The sequence below is a fragment of the Hibiscus syriacus genome, unplaced genomic scaffold (assembly GCF_006381635.1).
Source record: "Hibiscus syriacus cultivar Baekdansim isolate YM2019G1 unplaced genomic scaffold, ASM638163v2 tig00113096_pilon, whole genome shotgun sequence".
NCBI classification, from domain to species: Eukaryota; Viridiplantae; Streptophyta; class Magnoliopsida; order Malvales; family Malvaceae; genus Hibiscus; species Hibiscus syriacus.
In genome coordinates, this window is record NW_024063440.1 from 1,802,018 (window position 1) to 1,820,295 (window position 18,278).

At 33.0% G+C, this 18,278-nt stretch overlaps 1 protein-coding gene and 2 pseudogenes across 1 annotated transcript; 2 read left to right on the forward strand and 1 right to left on the reverse strand.

Moving 5' to 3' along the window:
- Positions 1 to 1,598: 1,598 nt before the first annotated feature.
- On the forward strand, positions 1,599 to 2,459 carry LOC120185351 (germin-like protein subfamily 1 member 13). The gene is made up of 2 exons (XM_039189597.1): positions 1,599 to 1,775; positions 1,854 to 2,459. The coding sequence occupies exons 1-2, from the start codon at positions 1,652 to 1,654 to the stop codon at positions 2,390 to 2,392; spliced, it is 663 nt and encodes a 220-aa protein (XP_039045528.1). The 5' UTR covers positions 1,599 to 1,651; the 3' UTR covers positions 2,393 to 2,459.
- Positions 2,460 to 8,392: 5,933 nt separating this feature from the next.
- On the reverse strand, positions 8,393 to 9,988 carry LOC120185295 (annotated as a pseudogene).
- A 3,625-nt stretch (positions 9,989 to 13,613) lies between these two features.
- LOC120185296 lies at positions 13,614 to 14,472 on the forward strand (annotated as a pseudogene).
- Positions 14,473 to 18,278: the final 3,806 nt, after the last annotated feature.

Sequence of the window (18,278 nt, forward strand, 5' to 3'; positions counted from 1 at the left end):
GTTATGTCCTCTTACTTTGTGATAATTGACAGGTATTGTTTTACTCTCAAAATAATTTTAGCCTCTTAAAAATAAATAAATAAATAGAGTGAGAGTAGAATAGGGGAGTAAGGTTGATCCACAGACACTCTGGTGTTTCTGATGAAGTGAACTTTCTGATTTAAAAAATGATGAGATAAGATAGAGTTTTGGATGAGATTAAATAGGGGGTTTAAAAGTTGTTTTTAAAATAAAATATAAGAATTAATAAAATAAAATAATTAAATAAATAATTGAAATAGATTGAGATAAAGAGAAACTTATAGTGAAATTAGTCTCGGACTTTAGCTTTGCCTCAAATTCTTGTTGATCCTCAGAATAGATTTTTGCTTCGGTTATTTGTCGGTTATAGTCTACAGGGCCCAACCCTTGTAACTTTTTTTCTGTCTTGTGAACCAATAAACCAAAATCTATTTTTGGATATCATTCATTTACGGAGACTAACTACGACTATCGTCGTTAGCAATAACCTGTTTTGTAGATCTAGAAAAACCCGACTCGAACTATGTCACCTCAATGAGAATATAGCCTGATCTCAATTTCCCTTAGCGGACCGCCGCTAAGTGTGTCCACAGAATGTCGAACTTGTTACCAGCCGATTCTCTCTCCCAATTGTAATACCTTTACAAGACAACCATGTACGGCGGCTTCGACACTCAATCTCATCCGACCAAACCTCCACCTCGTCAAACCATTTTTCCAGCGAGCATATATTGTTCTTTAAAACTTTATCCCTATTGGATTCATCTTCAATAATGATTAACATTGCTAACTCACTTAACCTAATGATTTTTGGACCTTGAATACTGGCAAGGTCTTTTGTCTTCATGAAAATCTTACACCATCTGAAAAGATATAATTGTCATTGATTACGAGGATCATGTTAATCATGATATTACCCATGGTGATACAATTATAAGTCAAGTTGGCACTTATGATAACCTTACTAATGTGAAGACTAAATTGTCTTGTACATTCAAGCTTGATCAGGGCTAGGATCCGATTAAGAGTCATTGTTGAGTAATACCTTTTAAGGAGTTTTATGGAAGAAATAGATAACTTGTTCGTAGAGGTAAATTTTGATTTTTTTTAGTTTGAATGTTTAATTGAATTTACCTTGATCTAGATATACAATTGTACTTTATAATGATTGACTATGCTTATATATCTGGGATATGCATTATTTGTAATGGTAACTATGACTATACTTATAATTTGCCATCAAAATAAGAATTAGCATTAAAAATGTGAAACTTTATTCAACTGTAGGAACTTGAACGGTTAAATTAACATATATGTTAATTAATTCTTCACTGTTTTCATTTTGTACGACTTTTTCAAATCCTGTCTATACTGCACACGCAACACGGTTGAATAATTATGAAAACTTCAAAGAACATTTTTAAGTAATTTAAGCAGCCTATAGTGAGTAAAATAATGCAATATAAACCAAACCATTTGAAAGCTTCTCTTGTTGAAAACACTTTACCTGCTGCTGCAAGTAAAGGAAAATAGAGACCAAGTCATTGGTTTAATCTATAAATAGCCATGCTTATCTTGCAAAGTTTCCCACTCTTCTTCAAAGCAATATCAAATAACCAGCCGTGTTATAATGGAAGGAATCAGCTCTCTCTTGGTTGCATACGCCCTCTTGGCCTTTGCTTGCTTCTTGGCCTCGGCGTTTGACCCCAGTCCTCTCCAGGACTTCTGTGTGGCTGATGACCCCAAGAATGGCGGTAGGCTCATGATGCAGATGATATTCTTAATAATATTGTACCGGATGATATATATTAACTAACATGTCTTTCGTGCAGTGTTTGTTAATGGGAAGTTCTGCAAGGACCCAAAGCTCGCTGTAGCAGATGACTTCTTCTTCTCCGGCCTCAACATGCCCGGAAACACATCAAATCTAGTTAGATCGAATGTAACTACTGTCAATGTTGATCAAATTCCAGGACTTAACACTCTCGGCATATCTCTTGTTCGAATTGACTACGCACCTTATGGTGGCCAAAACCCTCCCCACACTCACCCTCGAGGAACTGAGATCCTGGTTGTGGTACAAGGCACACTTTATGTTGGCTTTGTTACATCCAATCCGGAGAACCGTCTAATCACTAAAATCCTATATCCCGGAGATGTTTTCGTTTTCCCGATTGGTTTGATCCACTTCCAGTTCAATATAGGAAACACTCCGGCCGTTGCCTTTGCCGGTCTGAGCAGCCAAAATGCAGGGGTTATCACCATTGCTAGCGCTGTGTTTGGCTCGAACCCACCAATCAACCCGGATGTTCTCACAAGGGCCTTCCAATTGGAAAAGAATGTGGTTACACATCTGCAGTCACTCTTCTAAAGAGACACCTCAAAAACTAGAAGCTTGTTGCTTGTTTTGAATAACTTTTCCACTCATTTTCCTGATTGAAGTCATATTATTTTACTTTAGTATGAATCAATAAATGAAACTCCCCATAATTCACTTTCATCTCTCTTGAGATTTTTTTTTGTTGAATTACAACTGTCCAAACAAATATAATTCAGTCCAGTCATGTAAGATCACAAAAATAATAAAACGTTTTCATCACATAAGTAGCACGGCTCGTAAGTAGTAACACTTTCTCGTTATTGATAACAACCCTAAAGATATAATGCAAAACAAATAACATAATCTTATATAAGTTGTTCACCATTTTGTATCCCGAAATGCTTGTTGAAGTAGGATCATCCCATAACAGAAGTAGCACTCTTAACACCTTCCTTGAACTTGAAAATAAAAGGATGAGTAAAATATATTAATTACTTTTAAGATTAGTTTACAGATTACAGGTTCGTTTCCCTCCCCTCTCCTTTCTTTGTAATGGGAAACCCTAACCCAGCCCAGGTGTTTCCCAAAAGCAGTTTTAAAGTCTAAAAACCCATATCCAGCCTCAGCCTCTTCTCACAGGTTTTATTTTATTATATATACCACACTCCTCACCTCTACCAAAACCATCTTTTGTTTTCTAAAAAAAATAATTCAAGTCATAATGCCATTGCAATCATCAAGAAACAAAGCGCCGCCCTCCACCCATTCCCACACAATAGTGAAATTTAGGATGATTCAAGTTGAGTTGTTTGAAAATTTAAATAATAAAAAAATTGAAAAAAGATATCCCTAGTTCTTTAGTTAAGTAATTTAATTATTTTATAATTTGATCTCTTATTTCTTATCTCTAATTATTTTATAATATTATATTAGATTTTACTTTCTATTTATTAGTTTCATTTAATAATTTATTTCGAAATTTTTGCAGGTGTTATCCCCACATTGATCTCAGCATCACCTTTAGTTTCGTATCGTTAATTGTTATCCATAAAGTCGTAGCATGAGCATGAGAGGACAATGTAAGCAACCAGTGTTGACCCAACTCATTAGGGAATATCTCTGTTGCCTTTACATTTCACATTTAATTTAATTTTTTGTTTTTTTGTCTGCATGCGTTGAGGACAGTGCATATCTTAGATTTGAGGGTGTATTGTTTGTTCATTCATTTTTCATTTGCACACATATTAACTAGGAAGTAGTAGTGATGTTTATAAGATGTCACAATATTAAGATAGGAAGATGCCTTAGTTAAGGAACTTTTAAACTTTTTGATGATGTTCAATGATGATACAATTTGAACTATGAAGGATAGAAAATAAGCGTATTAGACTCTTGCTGAGATTAGAATTTTATGGGTTATTCTTAACACAAATGGTTATATGCTTTTAATACTTAGAGACGTTAGAAATTTGTTGAACCTTGAATAAAATTGTAGTGATATTCAAACTCCCATAAAACAAATGCTAGAGGTGCCTATCTGGCTCTAAAAAAAGAGAAAAAATTACTAGAGGTGCCTATCAGGCTCTACAAAAAAAGGGAAAAAATTACTAGAGGTCCTATCTGGCTCTAGTAAAAAAGAGAAAACAATTACTAGAGGTGCCTATATGTCCCTAATAGAAAAATGTTAGAGGTGCCTATATGGCTCTAACAAGAAAAAGAAGGGTGCTTAATTGATATTCGAAGCTTTACTTTGTTCAGTACATTAGAGGAATTGGTGTTTGCTCCATTCTTTTCTTCAAGTAGGAACGACATTTTAAAGCAAAGAATTTCCTAAAAAAATGAATAAGTGGAGGGAGATGTAGCTACAATACTTAAAATAATAATAATTGATAAGTAAGGTCGCATTTTTCTAATTTCACTAAGTATTGACCGGATACACTCAATATTCACACAACATCAAACTGTAAGGTTTAGTCTTGGCAAGATGACATCGCACTTCTGAATTAAAAAAACACTCAATACTATAAAAATTTCTGACAGCAAAAAAAATTCTGAGAACTGAAAAATGAGTTTAAAATGACTTATCTTGGCAGCATAGTTTTACTTTGTTTTCATTCCATGCGTTGAAGTTGTTTGAGGATCATATTTCAAGCATTTTAGTATAAATTGCATCATATTCATCATGATAGTGAGTTGTTATTGACCTAATGTGGCTAATTTTATTTTGATAATCTGATACTTATAAGCATTTATGAATTTTGTTTTCCTTAGTTGTTAGTACTATTTTCCTCCATTCAGGATTAGGGAGGTTTTTAATGAGGCCAACAATCTTGATAGATTTTATGTTATAATAAAAATTTATCTTGTTGAAAAAAATAAAACTTTTGTATTAGTTTAAAGTTTCAACAAAATTTAATAAAAAAAAGTACACGAAAATTAATTTAATCATATTACAAAGCTCAACTCATAACAATAGTTCAATTTAGTATCATAGTTTCAAAGATAAATCTTTAACAAATGTGAAACAATTAATATTCTTTTATTTTTCCTTAAGATATATCTATAATCTAATCATTTTTATTCGATGAATAATTATTTTTCGAAATCCATAATCGTAATCATTTATTATCATTTTTAGCATATTGGTTAACTGAAATAATTTGACTTTAACGATTTAGTTAATTAATATATAAAATATAACAGTTATACTGATTAACAGTTATGATTAACAATAATAGATTAATATGCCTACCTCTAGTTCTTGTGGTACAATTTACATACACTTACTTTCAAAATTGAAAATCTTATGAGGAAATGTGTTCTTAAGGCGATTCAAACACAAATTACTTAATGAAATATTTTTAAAATTCTAAATTTTAAACCCTAAACTTAAACCAGCAAATTAGAATTGCTCTTGTAAAGTACACGAAAATTAATTTAATCATATTACAAAGCTCAACTCATAACAATAGTTCAATTTACTATCATAGTTTCAAAGATAAATCTTTAACAAACGTGAAACAATTAATATTCTTTTATTTTTCCTTAAGATATATCTATAATCTAATCATTTTTATTCGATGAATAATTATTTTTCGAAATCCATAATCGTAATCATTTATTATCATTTTTAGCATATTGGTTAATTGAAATAATTTGACTTTAACGATTTAATTAATTAATATATAAAATATAACAGTTATACTGATTAACAGTTATGATTAACAATAATAGATTAATATGCCTACCTCTAGTTCTTGTGGTACAATTTACATACACTTACTTTCAAAATTGAAAATCTTATGAGGAAATGTGTTCTTAAGGCGATTCAAACACAAATTACTTAATGAAATATTTTTAAAATTCTAAATTTTAAACCCTAAACTTAAACCAGCAAATTAGAATTGCTCTTGTAAAGTACACGAAAATTAATTTAATCATATTACAAAGCTCAACTCATAACAATAGTTCAATTTACTATCATAGTTTCAAAGATAAATCTTTAACAAACGTGAAACAATTAATATTCTTTTATTTTTCCTTAAGATATATCTATAATCTAATCATTTTTATTCGATGAATAATTATTTTTCGAAATCCATAATCGTAATCATTTATTATCATTTTTAGCATATTGGTTAACTGAAATAATTTGACTTTAACGATTTAGTTAATTAATATATAAAATATAACAGTTATACTGATTAACAGTTATGATTAACAATAATAGATTAATATGCCTACCTCTAGTTCTTGTGGTACAATTTACATGCACTTACTTTCAAAATTGAAAATCTTATGAGGAAATGTGTTCTTAAGGCGATTCAAACACAAATTACTTAATGAAATATTTTTAAAATTCTAAATTTTAAACCCTAAACTTAAACCAGCAAATTAGAATTGCTCTTGTAAAGTACACGAAAATTAATTTAATCATATTACAAAGCTCAACTCATAACAATAGTTCAATTACTATCATAGTTTCAAAGATAAGTCTTTAACAAACGTGAAACAATTAATATTCTTTTATTTTTCCTTAAGATATATCTATAATCTAATCATTTTTATTCGATGAATAATTTTTTTCGAAATCCATAATCGTAATCATTTATTATCATTTTAGCATATTGGTTAATTGAAATAATTTGACTTTAACGATTTAGTTAATTAATATATAAAATATAACAGTTATACTGATTAACAGTTATAATTAACAATAATAGATTAATATGCCTACCTCTAGTTCTTGTGGTACAATTTACATGCACTATTAATATGCCTACCTCTAGTTCTTGTGGTACAATTTACATGCACTTACTTTCACAATTGAAAATCTTACGAGGAGATGTGTTCTTAAGGCGATTCAAACACAAATTACTTAATGAAATATTTTTAAAATTCTAAATTTTAAACCCTAATCTTAAACCACCAAATTAGAATTGCTCTTGTATTTAAATGGAAATTTAAGTTAAAAGTCCACAAATGTACTCTACTTTGATAAAGAGTACAAACAAAAGAGTTATTACAAATAAACACTTAGGTTTAAGGGTATGATAATTTTCCAAAAGAGTTACTACCTCTATCCAATTAAAGCTGTCCCTTACTGATTTTTTCTAGGCATTTTTTTTTTAATTTTGATTATTTATTATTTAAAATTTATTATTGATAAAATTATGAAAAATTTTTTGAAGGAGTATTATTTAAGATTTTTTTTACTTATGGTTATGTTTGATTTTAATTAGAGACTAGAATGTGAGAACCGAAAGTTTTAGTGCATAAGTGAAAATAGGGGAGTTAGTCTTAGTATTCTTGGATGGCTATTAAGCGTTGATCATGATTCGAGTTTTTTCATGTTTGGTAGTTGAATTGTTGTGAAATCCTTCTATTCTAGCATTTTATTCCTAAACACTTTAATTTCCCGGTTGGTCTAGTCCACTTCCAGTTCAATGTGGGAAAAAGCAAGGTTGTTGCCATTGCTGCTTTGAGCAGACAGAATCGTCCAGATGTTCAATGAAAATTCAAATGATATATCAAAATGTACAATGCACAGAAAGAACATATTCCATTTAAGACCTGTAGAAGTAATACAACACAATACATTCCTTATTCCATGCCACCAAAAAGAACAAATGATGTGATCTAAAAATTCAGTCTAAGCATGTTCTTTTTTCTTATACCATTTTCTTGGAAACCAAACAGAAACCAGAAACTAACCTTTGGTCCTGAGAGTGCATCTTCAACTTCTTTTATAGTTTCACCCCACCAATTGTTCAATTGTTTCACCCCCTCTCCTTCATTTTTTTCAATCTCTGCCAACAAATCACCAAGATCATTATTTTAAAGAAACAGATGAAAGGAGTTCCAAGAAGGGAAAAAAATAAACTTACCTTGGCTATGGGACTCTCTTCCTTCATTCTTTCCCCATTGTCGAAAGGAACAAAATTCTCAAGTAAAAAAATAAGAAGAAGAAAAGATTAAAAAGCTTGAAAAATCAACAATGAATGAAATGACTCAAGAACCAGAGTTGGAAGTTCAACACCAGGAAGAAGAAGATGATGATCATAAACTCCAGGAATCCATCAACTTATCCAAAACCCAAATCCAAATCCAAATGGCGCCCATTGGTCGAGAATCAACCTTGTGGATTTAAGTTTGGGAGAAGGCGTTTCATTGGATTGCAAGCGGCGAGATTGCATGCGCAGGTGGTGCATGATCGAGGTGGAGGAGAGATAAGTTGATGGAAAAACTGTTGAGGGCTTATATAAAAATATTTTTTTGTACGGATGATTCTTGATGTTAGATGGTGACTGTAATTGACAAATCAACGAGAGAACGCCAAAGGGAAAAAGAACTAATCGTATAATGCAATTATTTCAATACAAATTAAAATTTTATTTATAATTTTCTTCGAGTTTATAAAATTTAAGTCAAGTCAAATTATTTGAGTTTTGTTTAAATTTATTTAAAATTATTTATAAAATTATGGTATGGATTAATTATAACTTGAATCCAGTATATAGTTTATAGGTGCACGACTTAATTGTTAGCCCATCAGAAATAGGACCAAAGATTTTTCACCACATCATTGTCTAATTAAAATGCCTTGACAAGAACACCAGGATTCATGGGAGGATTTGATCCAAACACTGCATTGGCAATTGTAATGACACCCTGATTCTAGCTGCTCAAACCAGCTAACTCAACAACATTGGTTTTCCCGGTATTGAACTGAAAGTGAACGAGCCAATGGGGAAAATAAAAACATCTCCACGGTATAGGACCTTGTATTGAGACGATTTTCGGGATTAGATGTTACGAAGCCAATGGAGAGTGTGCCCTCCACAACAAGTAGAAGTTCGGTGGCACGAGGGTAAGGGTGAGTGTGAGGGGGGGTTAGGCCTCCATTTGGTGCATAAGCAATTCGAACCAATGAGATGCCAAGAGTGTTGAGCCCTAGTATTTGGGCAACAGTGGTTGGAGTCACAGTCGATCCACTGGATTGGATGTGTTTCTGGCCATGTTGAGGACCGAATAGTAGAAATCTTCTGCTTTGGCAAGCTTGGGGGTCCTTGCAGAACTTGTCATTAACAAACATTGCATAAATGAAGAGATGAAAAGAAGATTGTTATTTCCATAATGGTACATTATGCCATGAAATATTTGAGATTGTATTTGAAACAGAAGAGAGAAACATAGCAGCATCCTTGGGGTCATTGATGGCTATCAGAAGTCCTGGGAGGTACTTAATTTTACAATAGGATGCGGCATATTTGATCTGATTATTTGTGGATTTAGGCACAGTTATGAACCAACCGAGCTACTTAATTGAATGGTTAAAATGTGAAAGAGACTGCCACTATGGATTTCGAATTGGTTTCCGGGGCGGCTTATTAACCACCTTGGAGATTAATTAATTAATTCAAAGAAACCAGAATGATTTAGTAATTACAAGTATTGCTTTGAAAGATTCAAGACTTGTCTCTCCGGAACAGTTCAATCTAAGATATAACGTGCATGGGTGAGTTAAGCAAACAGAAGCTACATTATTATATTAAATATCGTGAAATCTTCACCATTCTCTAGATATAGCAACACTGCAACTTCGAAATGGTGAAAGAGGTAATCAATTGAATGTTATTTATTTGTTTTTTAAAAGTCAATAGAGTAGTTAAACAAGACCTTTATGTCGGCTTTTTTACATTCACCCTGAGAAGCTTCTCTTCACCAACTTGGTACCAACCGATTATCTCTCCCAACTGTAATACCTTTACAAGACAACCATGTACGGCAGCTTCGACACTCAATCATCCGACCAAACCTCCACCTCGTCAAACCATTTTCCAACGAGCATATATGTTCTTTAAAACTTTATCCCTATGGATCCATCTTCAAAAATGATTAACATTGCTAACTCACTTAACTTCATTATTTTCGAACCTTGAATACTTGAAAGGTCTTTGTCTTCATGAAAATTACACTATCTGAAAGATAATTGTCATTGACTACGAGGATCAAGTTAATTATGATATTGCCCATGATGATACAATTGTAAGTAAAGTTAACACTTATGATAACCTTGCTAATGTGAAGACTAAATTGCCTTGAACATTCAAGCTTGATCAAGGCTTGGATCCAATTGAGAATCATTGTTGATCATCAGAATAAATTTTTGCTTCGGTTATTTGCCGATTATAGTTTACAGGGCCCAACCCATGTAACTTGTTTTTCTATTTGTGAACTGATAAACCAAAATATATTTTTGGAATCAATCATTTACGGAGACTAACTACGACTATCGTCATTAGCACTAACCTGTTTTATAGATCTGGAAAAACTCGACTCAGACTATGTCGCTCAATGAGAATCTAGCCCGATCTCAATTTCCCTCAGCGGACTGCCGCTAAGTGTTTCCACAGGATGTTGAACTTGGTACCAACCGATTCTCTCTCCCAACTAAATACCTTTATAAGACAACATGTACGGCGGCTTCGACAAACAATCTCATCGACCAAACCTCCACCTTGTCAAACCATTTTTCCAGCAAGCATATATGTTCTTTAAAACTTAATCCCTATTGGATTCATCTTCAAAAATGAAAAACATTGCTAACTCACTTCATGATTTTCGAACGTGAATACTTGCAAGGTCTTTTGTCTTCATGAAAATCTTACACCATTTGAAAAATATAATTTTCATTGATTACGAGGATCAAGTTAATAAGATATGCCCATGGTGATACAATTGTAAGTAAAGTTGACACTTCTGATAATCTTACTAATGTGAAGACTAAATTGTCTTGTACATACAAGCTTGATCAAGGCTTGGATCCGATTGAAAATCATTGTTGAGTAATATGATGTGATCCCAATCAGCCCTAACTTTCTTCTTGATCTAACTAAATCATTGAAGTTCACCAAGGCTGATTCAAAGGGGGTTCTACCTTACTTATCCTATACCTGCTTATTTATGCACTATATTTATCATATGTTTTTATTTACCTCTTAGGCTATCTTATCATATGATATCATTCATTGCATGAATTTGATTGATATTCATTGCATAAGTATGTTGTTCATTTAAGCATGCATTGCATTTAAATCATCTAGTTCATTTAGGGAAGTAGTTCAATTATGCATATTTAGATCATTTAGTAAGCTACTTCATTCATGCATCTAGTTCATTGAATAAGTTAGTTCATTAATCAAACTAACTCTTAATTATCCCATGCATATTTACATGTTATGATTGAATAAAGTTTATCTTTGTGTTTAGGTGCAAGAGGAAAGCTGAACAGTCTCAACAGATGCAAGAATATCAGTCAGAATGTATTCTAATTCTGGATGCGATACATATATTTTGGGTCCAGAAACTAATTGGACATTATTCCTCTATCTCTTAGCTTTCCAACGCCTTTTGAATCACCTCAATCCGATATCGGGAGCTTGAGATATGATCGAATTACCAAAGAAATTGTAGGCTGAAATTTTCATTACGGGAATTTCAGATGGATTATTTGGATGAGTTTGAGCCAAGGAAGAGTCCTTTCATCTTCTACCAAGAGACAAGCCATTTAAGGTCATATTTATTCACCTAATTCAAATCATTCAAGGCTGATTTAATCATTCAAACCAAGGGCTGTTCATATTCTTGGAGAGACAATGCATTCAATCTTCATAATTCACTATTCAAGTCTTACTTATCATTCTTTGAGGGCATTCACATTATGACTCGAAACGTACAATCGGGATAATATCATTTGGTAATGATGTGATCCCAACTATGTGCCTTACATCATTTTCTGCAATCCCAGAGACCGTTTGATCGAGGCAAGTTGTTTACATTCGAGAAGCTTCAAGAAGATTATTTGAGCTTAATCTGGGAATTTCAAGCCAAGTTTAGGTTTTTGAAAGCCTTTTTCAATCCAAAAGAAGAACCTCTACCATCATATTCAAGGTTGATGTTACACCCATTGAAGGTCATTCATGTTCAAGCAAGGGGACATGCAATAACCATCATTCAAAACTTAGCATTCAAGGCCTTTATCATCTTTTGAAGGCTAATCATATTCTTCAAGGGAACAAGCAATGAAGGATGATTTATTTCATTTAATCACCAAATTAAGTGATAAAATAATCAAGGAATTTGAAGAGACAAGCTGATTTGGACAGTAGGATGTCCACATTCATCATATGACTTCATTTAACCTCTTTTCTTCCATTTGCAAGCAAAGCAATGCAGCCCAAGAGTCACCCCTCCTTCTTGGACGAAATTAAGGCCATATTCAGCTTCAAATTCTAGATTCATCCCAAAATGATCTAGAATATTCATTCAACTTTGAAGATAAGAAGACAAAGCATTCAAGTGCATTTTATTGCTAAATTGATGAGAATGTTATCATCTTGAATCTTTTCAGCTTCTTAGAAAACTATAAATAGGCACCTTTGGTATCATTTGTACACACAATTTGATTTATGAAAATACTTTGAAAGATTGCTTTATTTTAGTTCTTGATTAGAACTCTATCGGTTTCTTGTCGGTCTTGAAGCCTTTATCCATTTCATCTTATTATAGCGTTGGTTCCTAGCTCTACTAGCTAGTGGGTCACGTTCCACCCTCTATCACTTCGATTCATCTTTATATTGTTGGTTCTTAGCTAATATAGCTAATGGGTCACAATCCATTTCCTTGAGATTCTTCATATACACACCAACTCCCTAGTATCTTCACTAACCTTTTCATCCTTTATTTTCCTTAACCACAAGCATCACTCTTCCTACGCTGCTAATCCATTTCAACATATCTTCATCTTTCCACTTCCATATTTTATTATCCATTTATATTTTACAACGTTGTTGCGAATTTCAGATTACATTCAAAGTATTGTGGAGTTCTTATTAGAATCGATTGGGCACACTCGTATATGACTCGGAAGACATAATTGAGATCATATCAAATACCCTTTAAGGGGTTTTATGGAAGAAATAGAGATTTTGTTCGTAGAGGTAAAAATGACTTTTTTAGTTTGAAGTTTAATTGAATTTGAGATTTCGTCCAAAATCCTTGCACTTCAATAAATTTTTTCAAGCTAGAGATTATCAGGGTTAGAACTCATGTTTTAATGATGATTTCTCTTGTATTCTTCTATTTTCTACATAGTGGAAAATTCTACTTTTGTCTCTAATTTTCCCAAAAGAGTATTTCATATAAATCTTAGTGTCTATACTATTATGCGATCACTAGTACCATTATCTTTTAACAATAAGTATAAATGTCATAGCGTATATAAACTTCAGAAGAGTATTATCCTATATATTAAATTAAGAGCATGTTATCTTAAATTTATCTTGATCTAAATATACAATTGTACTTATAATGATTGACTATGCTTATAATATCTGGGATATGCATTATTTATAATGGTAACTATGACTATACTTATAATTTGCCATTACAATAAGAAATTAGCATTAAAATGTGACACTTTATTTCAACTGTAGGAACTTGAACGGTTAAATTAACATATATGTTAATTAATCTTCACTGTTTTCATTTTGTAAGACTTTTTCAAATCCTGTCTAGACTGCACACGCAACACGGTTGAATAATTATGAAAACTTCAAAGAACATTTTTAAGTAATTTAAGCAGCCTATAGTGAGTAAAATATGCAATATAAACCAAACCATTTGAAAGCTTCTCTTGTTGAAAACACTTTACCTGCTGCTGCAAGTAAAGGAAAATAGAGACCAAATCATGGTTTCAATCTAAATAGCCATGCTTATCTTGCAAAGTTCCACTTCTTCAAAGCAATATCAAATAACCAGCCGTGTTATAATGGAAGGAATCACCTCTCTTTTGGTGCATACGCCCTCTTGGCCTTTGCTTGCTCTTGGCCTCGGCGTTTGACCCAGTCCTCTCCAGGACTTCTGTGTGGCTATCGAGGACCCCAAGACTGGCGGTAGGCTCATGATGCAGATGATATTCTTAATATTTTGTACTGGATGATATAATTAACTAACATGTCTTTCGTGCAGTGTTTGTTAATGGGAAGTTCTGCAAGGACCCAAAGCTCGCTGTAGCAGATGACTTCTTCTTCTCCGGCCTCAACATCCCTGGAAACACGTCGAATCTAGTTGGATCGAATGTAAACAACTGTCAATGTTGATCAAATTCCAGGACTTAACACCTCGGCATTCTTGTTCGATTGACTACGCACCTTATGGTGGCCAAAACCCTCCCACACTCACCCTCGAGGAACTGAGATCCTGGTGTGGTACAAGGCTTTATGTTGGCTTTGTTACATCCAATCCGGGGAACGTCTAATCACTAAAATCCTATCCGGGAGATGTTTTCGTTTTCCCGATTGGTTTGATCCACTTCCAGTTCAATAAAGGAAACACTCCGGCCGTTGCCTTTGCCGGTCTGAGCAGCCAAAATGCAGGGGTTATCACCATTGCTAGCGCTGTGTTTGGCTCGAACCCACCAATCAACCCGGATGTTCTCACAAGGGCCTTCCAATTGGACAAGAATGTGGTACAAATCTGCAGTCACTCTTCTAAAGAGACACATCAAAAACTAGAAGCTTGTTGCTTGTTTGAATAACTTTTCCACTCATTTTCCTGATTGAAGTCATATTATTTTACTTAGTATGAATCAATAAATGAAAATCCCCATAATTCACTTTCATCTCTCTTGATATTTTTGTTTGAATACAAGTGTCCAAAAAAAATAATTCAGTCCAGTATGTAAGATCACAAAAATAATAAAACGTTTCATCACATAAGTAGCACGGCTCGTAAGTAGTAACACTTTCTCGTTATTGATAAAACCCTAAAGATATAATGCAAAACAAATAACATAATCTTATATAAGTTGTTCACCATTTGTATCCCGAAATGCTTGTTGAACTAGGATCATCCCATAACAGAAGTAGCACTCTTAACACCTTCCTTGAACTTGAAAATAAAAGGATGAGTAAAAATATTAATTACTTTTAAGATTAGTTTACAGATCACAGGTTCTTCCCTCCCCTCCTTCTTGTAATGGGAAACCCTAACCCAGCCCAGGTGTTTCCCAAAAGCAGTTTTAAAGTGTAAAAACCCATCCGCCTCAGCCTCAGCCTCTTCTCACAGGTTTTATTTTATATATATACCACACTCCTCACCTCTGCCAAAACCATCTTTTGTTTCTAAAAAAAATAATCTTCCATCTCCTACGATAACAATAACAACCCGCTTTCATCTGGCTCTTCCCACAAACCCCCGGAAGAGGACGTGTTTGTGTTCCCCTACAACCACCCAAACCATTTTTTTAATTTTTGAACTGACCAGAAAAATGGGTTATTCACGGGACTAGTCCCTACACTTCGCAATATTTCAAAATGAGCCCAGAAATTTCAAAAAACTTATAATTTAGTTTCTGAACATCAATTAATTAATTTTAATAAATTTAAATAAATTTTGATGTTTGACACATCACTTTAGGCCTAATTTCAAATTTAGTCCTTAAATTTAGGTAAATTCTTAATTCAATCATGACTTTACTGGAGGTTGCATTTTAATTATTCGAATCAAATAATTGTTTAAAATGATTTGGGACTAATAGTAGAGCCTCTATTTTAGGCTTAATTTCACATTTAGTCCTTAAATTTAGGGTAATTTTTAATTTGGTCATCGCTTTTGCTCGAGGTTCCATTTAATCATTCGAATCAAATAATTGGTTAAAATTGATTAGGCTAATAATTAGAAACTCCATTTTAGGTTTAATTTCACACTTATTTCTTAAATTTAGGAGAATTTGTATTTGGTTCTCATTTTATTCGAGGTTCCATTTTAATTATTTGAGTAAGTAATTGATTACAATTAAATAGGTTATATTTAGAGCCTCCGTTTTAGGTTTAATTCCAAACTTAGTCCTTTAATCTAGGAGAATTTTTGATTTGGTGCTCGTTATCCTCGAGGTTCCATTTTGACTATTCAATTCTATAATTCACTAAAAATGATTAGGATTAATATTAGAGCCTACACTTTTTGGTTTAACCCCTTAGGTTTTTTAAATCTCATAATTTGACACTTTAAGTTAGAGAAAAGCTTTAATTAATTCATTTAGTATAATTAGGTTCAATAATTGTTTGTTTGATTGCATGTTGTTTTAAAAAAATAAAGCAATGTTCATTTATTAGAGGATTAGTAGTGTATCTCACGCTTTTGGTAGTGATGACAAGTTTACTATGTTCATTTTATGTCTTTGTCACATCCCTACATAGTGGTAATAGTTGCTAAAGTCTATTTGGAACAAGTTTATAAGCTTCATGGTCCTCCTAAGATAGTTATTCTGATAGAGACAGACTTTACTAGTCTATTCTGGCAAGAGATACTTAAGCAATTAGGGACAACAATGCTTTTCAGTACTGCCTATCATCCTGAGACAGATGACCAAAGTGAAAAACTCAACCAATGTTTAGAGCATTATTAGTGTAGTGTTTTTTAAAACCAACATCTTGGTCAAAATGGTTAGCCAAGCAGAGTGGTGGTATAATACTAATTACCACTCTGCTATAAAAAGACCCCATTCGAAGCCTATATGGCTATAAGGCTCCTATTCTGAGTTGGTCAGGGGATTCTAGAGTGGATGCAGTACAAAATTTAATGCAAGATAGAGAGCACTTCAATGACTTACTACGTGAACAACTGCTTAAAGCCAGTAATATAATGAAACAATGTAACCCCCCAGACCGATGCGAGTAACCCGATCCGATCCGGGAAGTCATTACGGCCACCGGAGCGACCCACTGTAAAAATAGCGAAAAATTTAAAACTTTTTATCAGAACATGTAAATTATAAAATCATTAAACGGTATGTAAATTAAAAAATTTTCAGATATATATAAAAAAATACAATTACATGCCCCCTAATCACATGTACCGTACTCTGTAAACAACGCCGGAAGAACTTCCTTACTGAAGTCGATAGCTACACTGGTACAATCTTTTAACCTATAATGTTGAGTAAAGAGTGAGCTTCGAAAAACTCAGTATACAGAACTACCAGATGATGCTGATGAACGTGCAAATACAGATAAATATATTTCTTTATTGTTTCTAAACATTTACAAATTTTTATGCGGAGCAGAGATCCTACTGATATTTCAGATGGTAACAGACAATGAGCTTTCAGTTCAGAGAAATATTTCGGATGACTGAGTTCAGGAGATCAGATAGGTTTTCTAGTGTGTCCCGTTAAAACCAGTAAAAAGATACATATCTTTGAAAACATATATATATATATATTATATATATATATTATATAATATACCCCCATCCTTTCACATATGTTTGTGTAGGTTCCCCAGAACCATACACCCAACCCACACACCTGTAAGGCCCTGACCACAAAGCCGAGGAACCGTTAGAAATACTTCCTTCAACAATACCCCCAATTAAAACATTTTCCGTCCGTAAACGGAGATATCAGAAATCAAAACAGAATTCGAACAGAAATCAGAACAGAATTCAAGTCATGTATCAGAACAGAATTTAAGTCAGAAATCAGATAAAATATTTATATGATTAGGGAACACACCAGAGTTTACATATATTATTTATAAGTATTGGAAAATCTTAACAGGCAGAGAAATACGTATCTTTAGTATAACGATAGAATGTCAAAATTTCGAATCACTATAGGAAGAGTTCAATAAGTAACGGATTCATCAGTTGTTCAGAATATGACTTAAGCTGATAAAGAAGAAATGAAGGTTCAAGATATTTACAGTCTATGTCGATTGATCGGATTATCGAACAACTCTTAGATGAATATTTCCCAGAACTAATATTGTCTACTAGTCAATTCATTATCCTTCTAGGGTATTTACTTTTTAATACCAAAATTCTTATACATAGATCATCTTCGGAATCATTGCTGAATAGATCTTAAGGAAATTAACAGATATTCCAATGCTCTTTATTTCATTTTCACGCTTCCACGATATCATGAAGTGCTGACATACTTGATTGTAGTTCATGATCATAAGAACATTACAATGTATGTTCATTAACATTTCCAGACTCATCCAAATCGCTTACTTAATTCTTAGTCCTTGAGGTTACTAATTCATTTAGTAGTTAAGTACATTCCAGTTACTTCTGAGTTTTCCAGGGTAATCCAGACGTTCTGAATTTCAGATACATACTGTACTTTTGTTCAATTCAAATTGGTCTCCATGATTTATTTGTCTAATGAATATCCATTCTTAGTACTGAATGTGATCTAGAGTTGAGCTGAATACTTCCAAATATATTCGAACCAAACTTGAGAAGACGAACACGCATTCAAGTAATACCTATGCCGTTCAGGTACTGACATATCATTGGGGCTGATCGGCTCACTTAAGTTGTTCCATAACTTTTAAGGGTAGTTAAACACCCATATTACTTGGAT

Excerpts from the sequence above, each read along its gene's own strand:
- LOC120185351 (XM_039189597.1), top strand. The coding sequence starts at position 1,652 with ATGGAAGGAATCAGCTCTCTCTTGGTTGCATACGCCCTCTTGGCCTTT. Across the intron at positions 1,776-1,853 it reads TGATGACCCCAAGAATGGCG|TGTTTGTTAATGGGAAGTTC; the intron begins GTAGGCTCATGA and ends TCTTTCGTGCAG.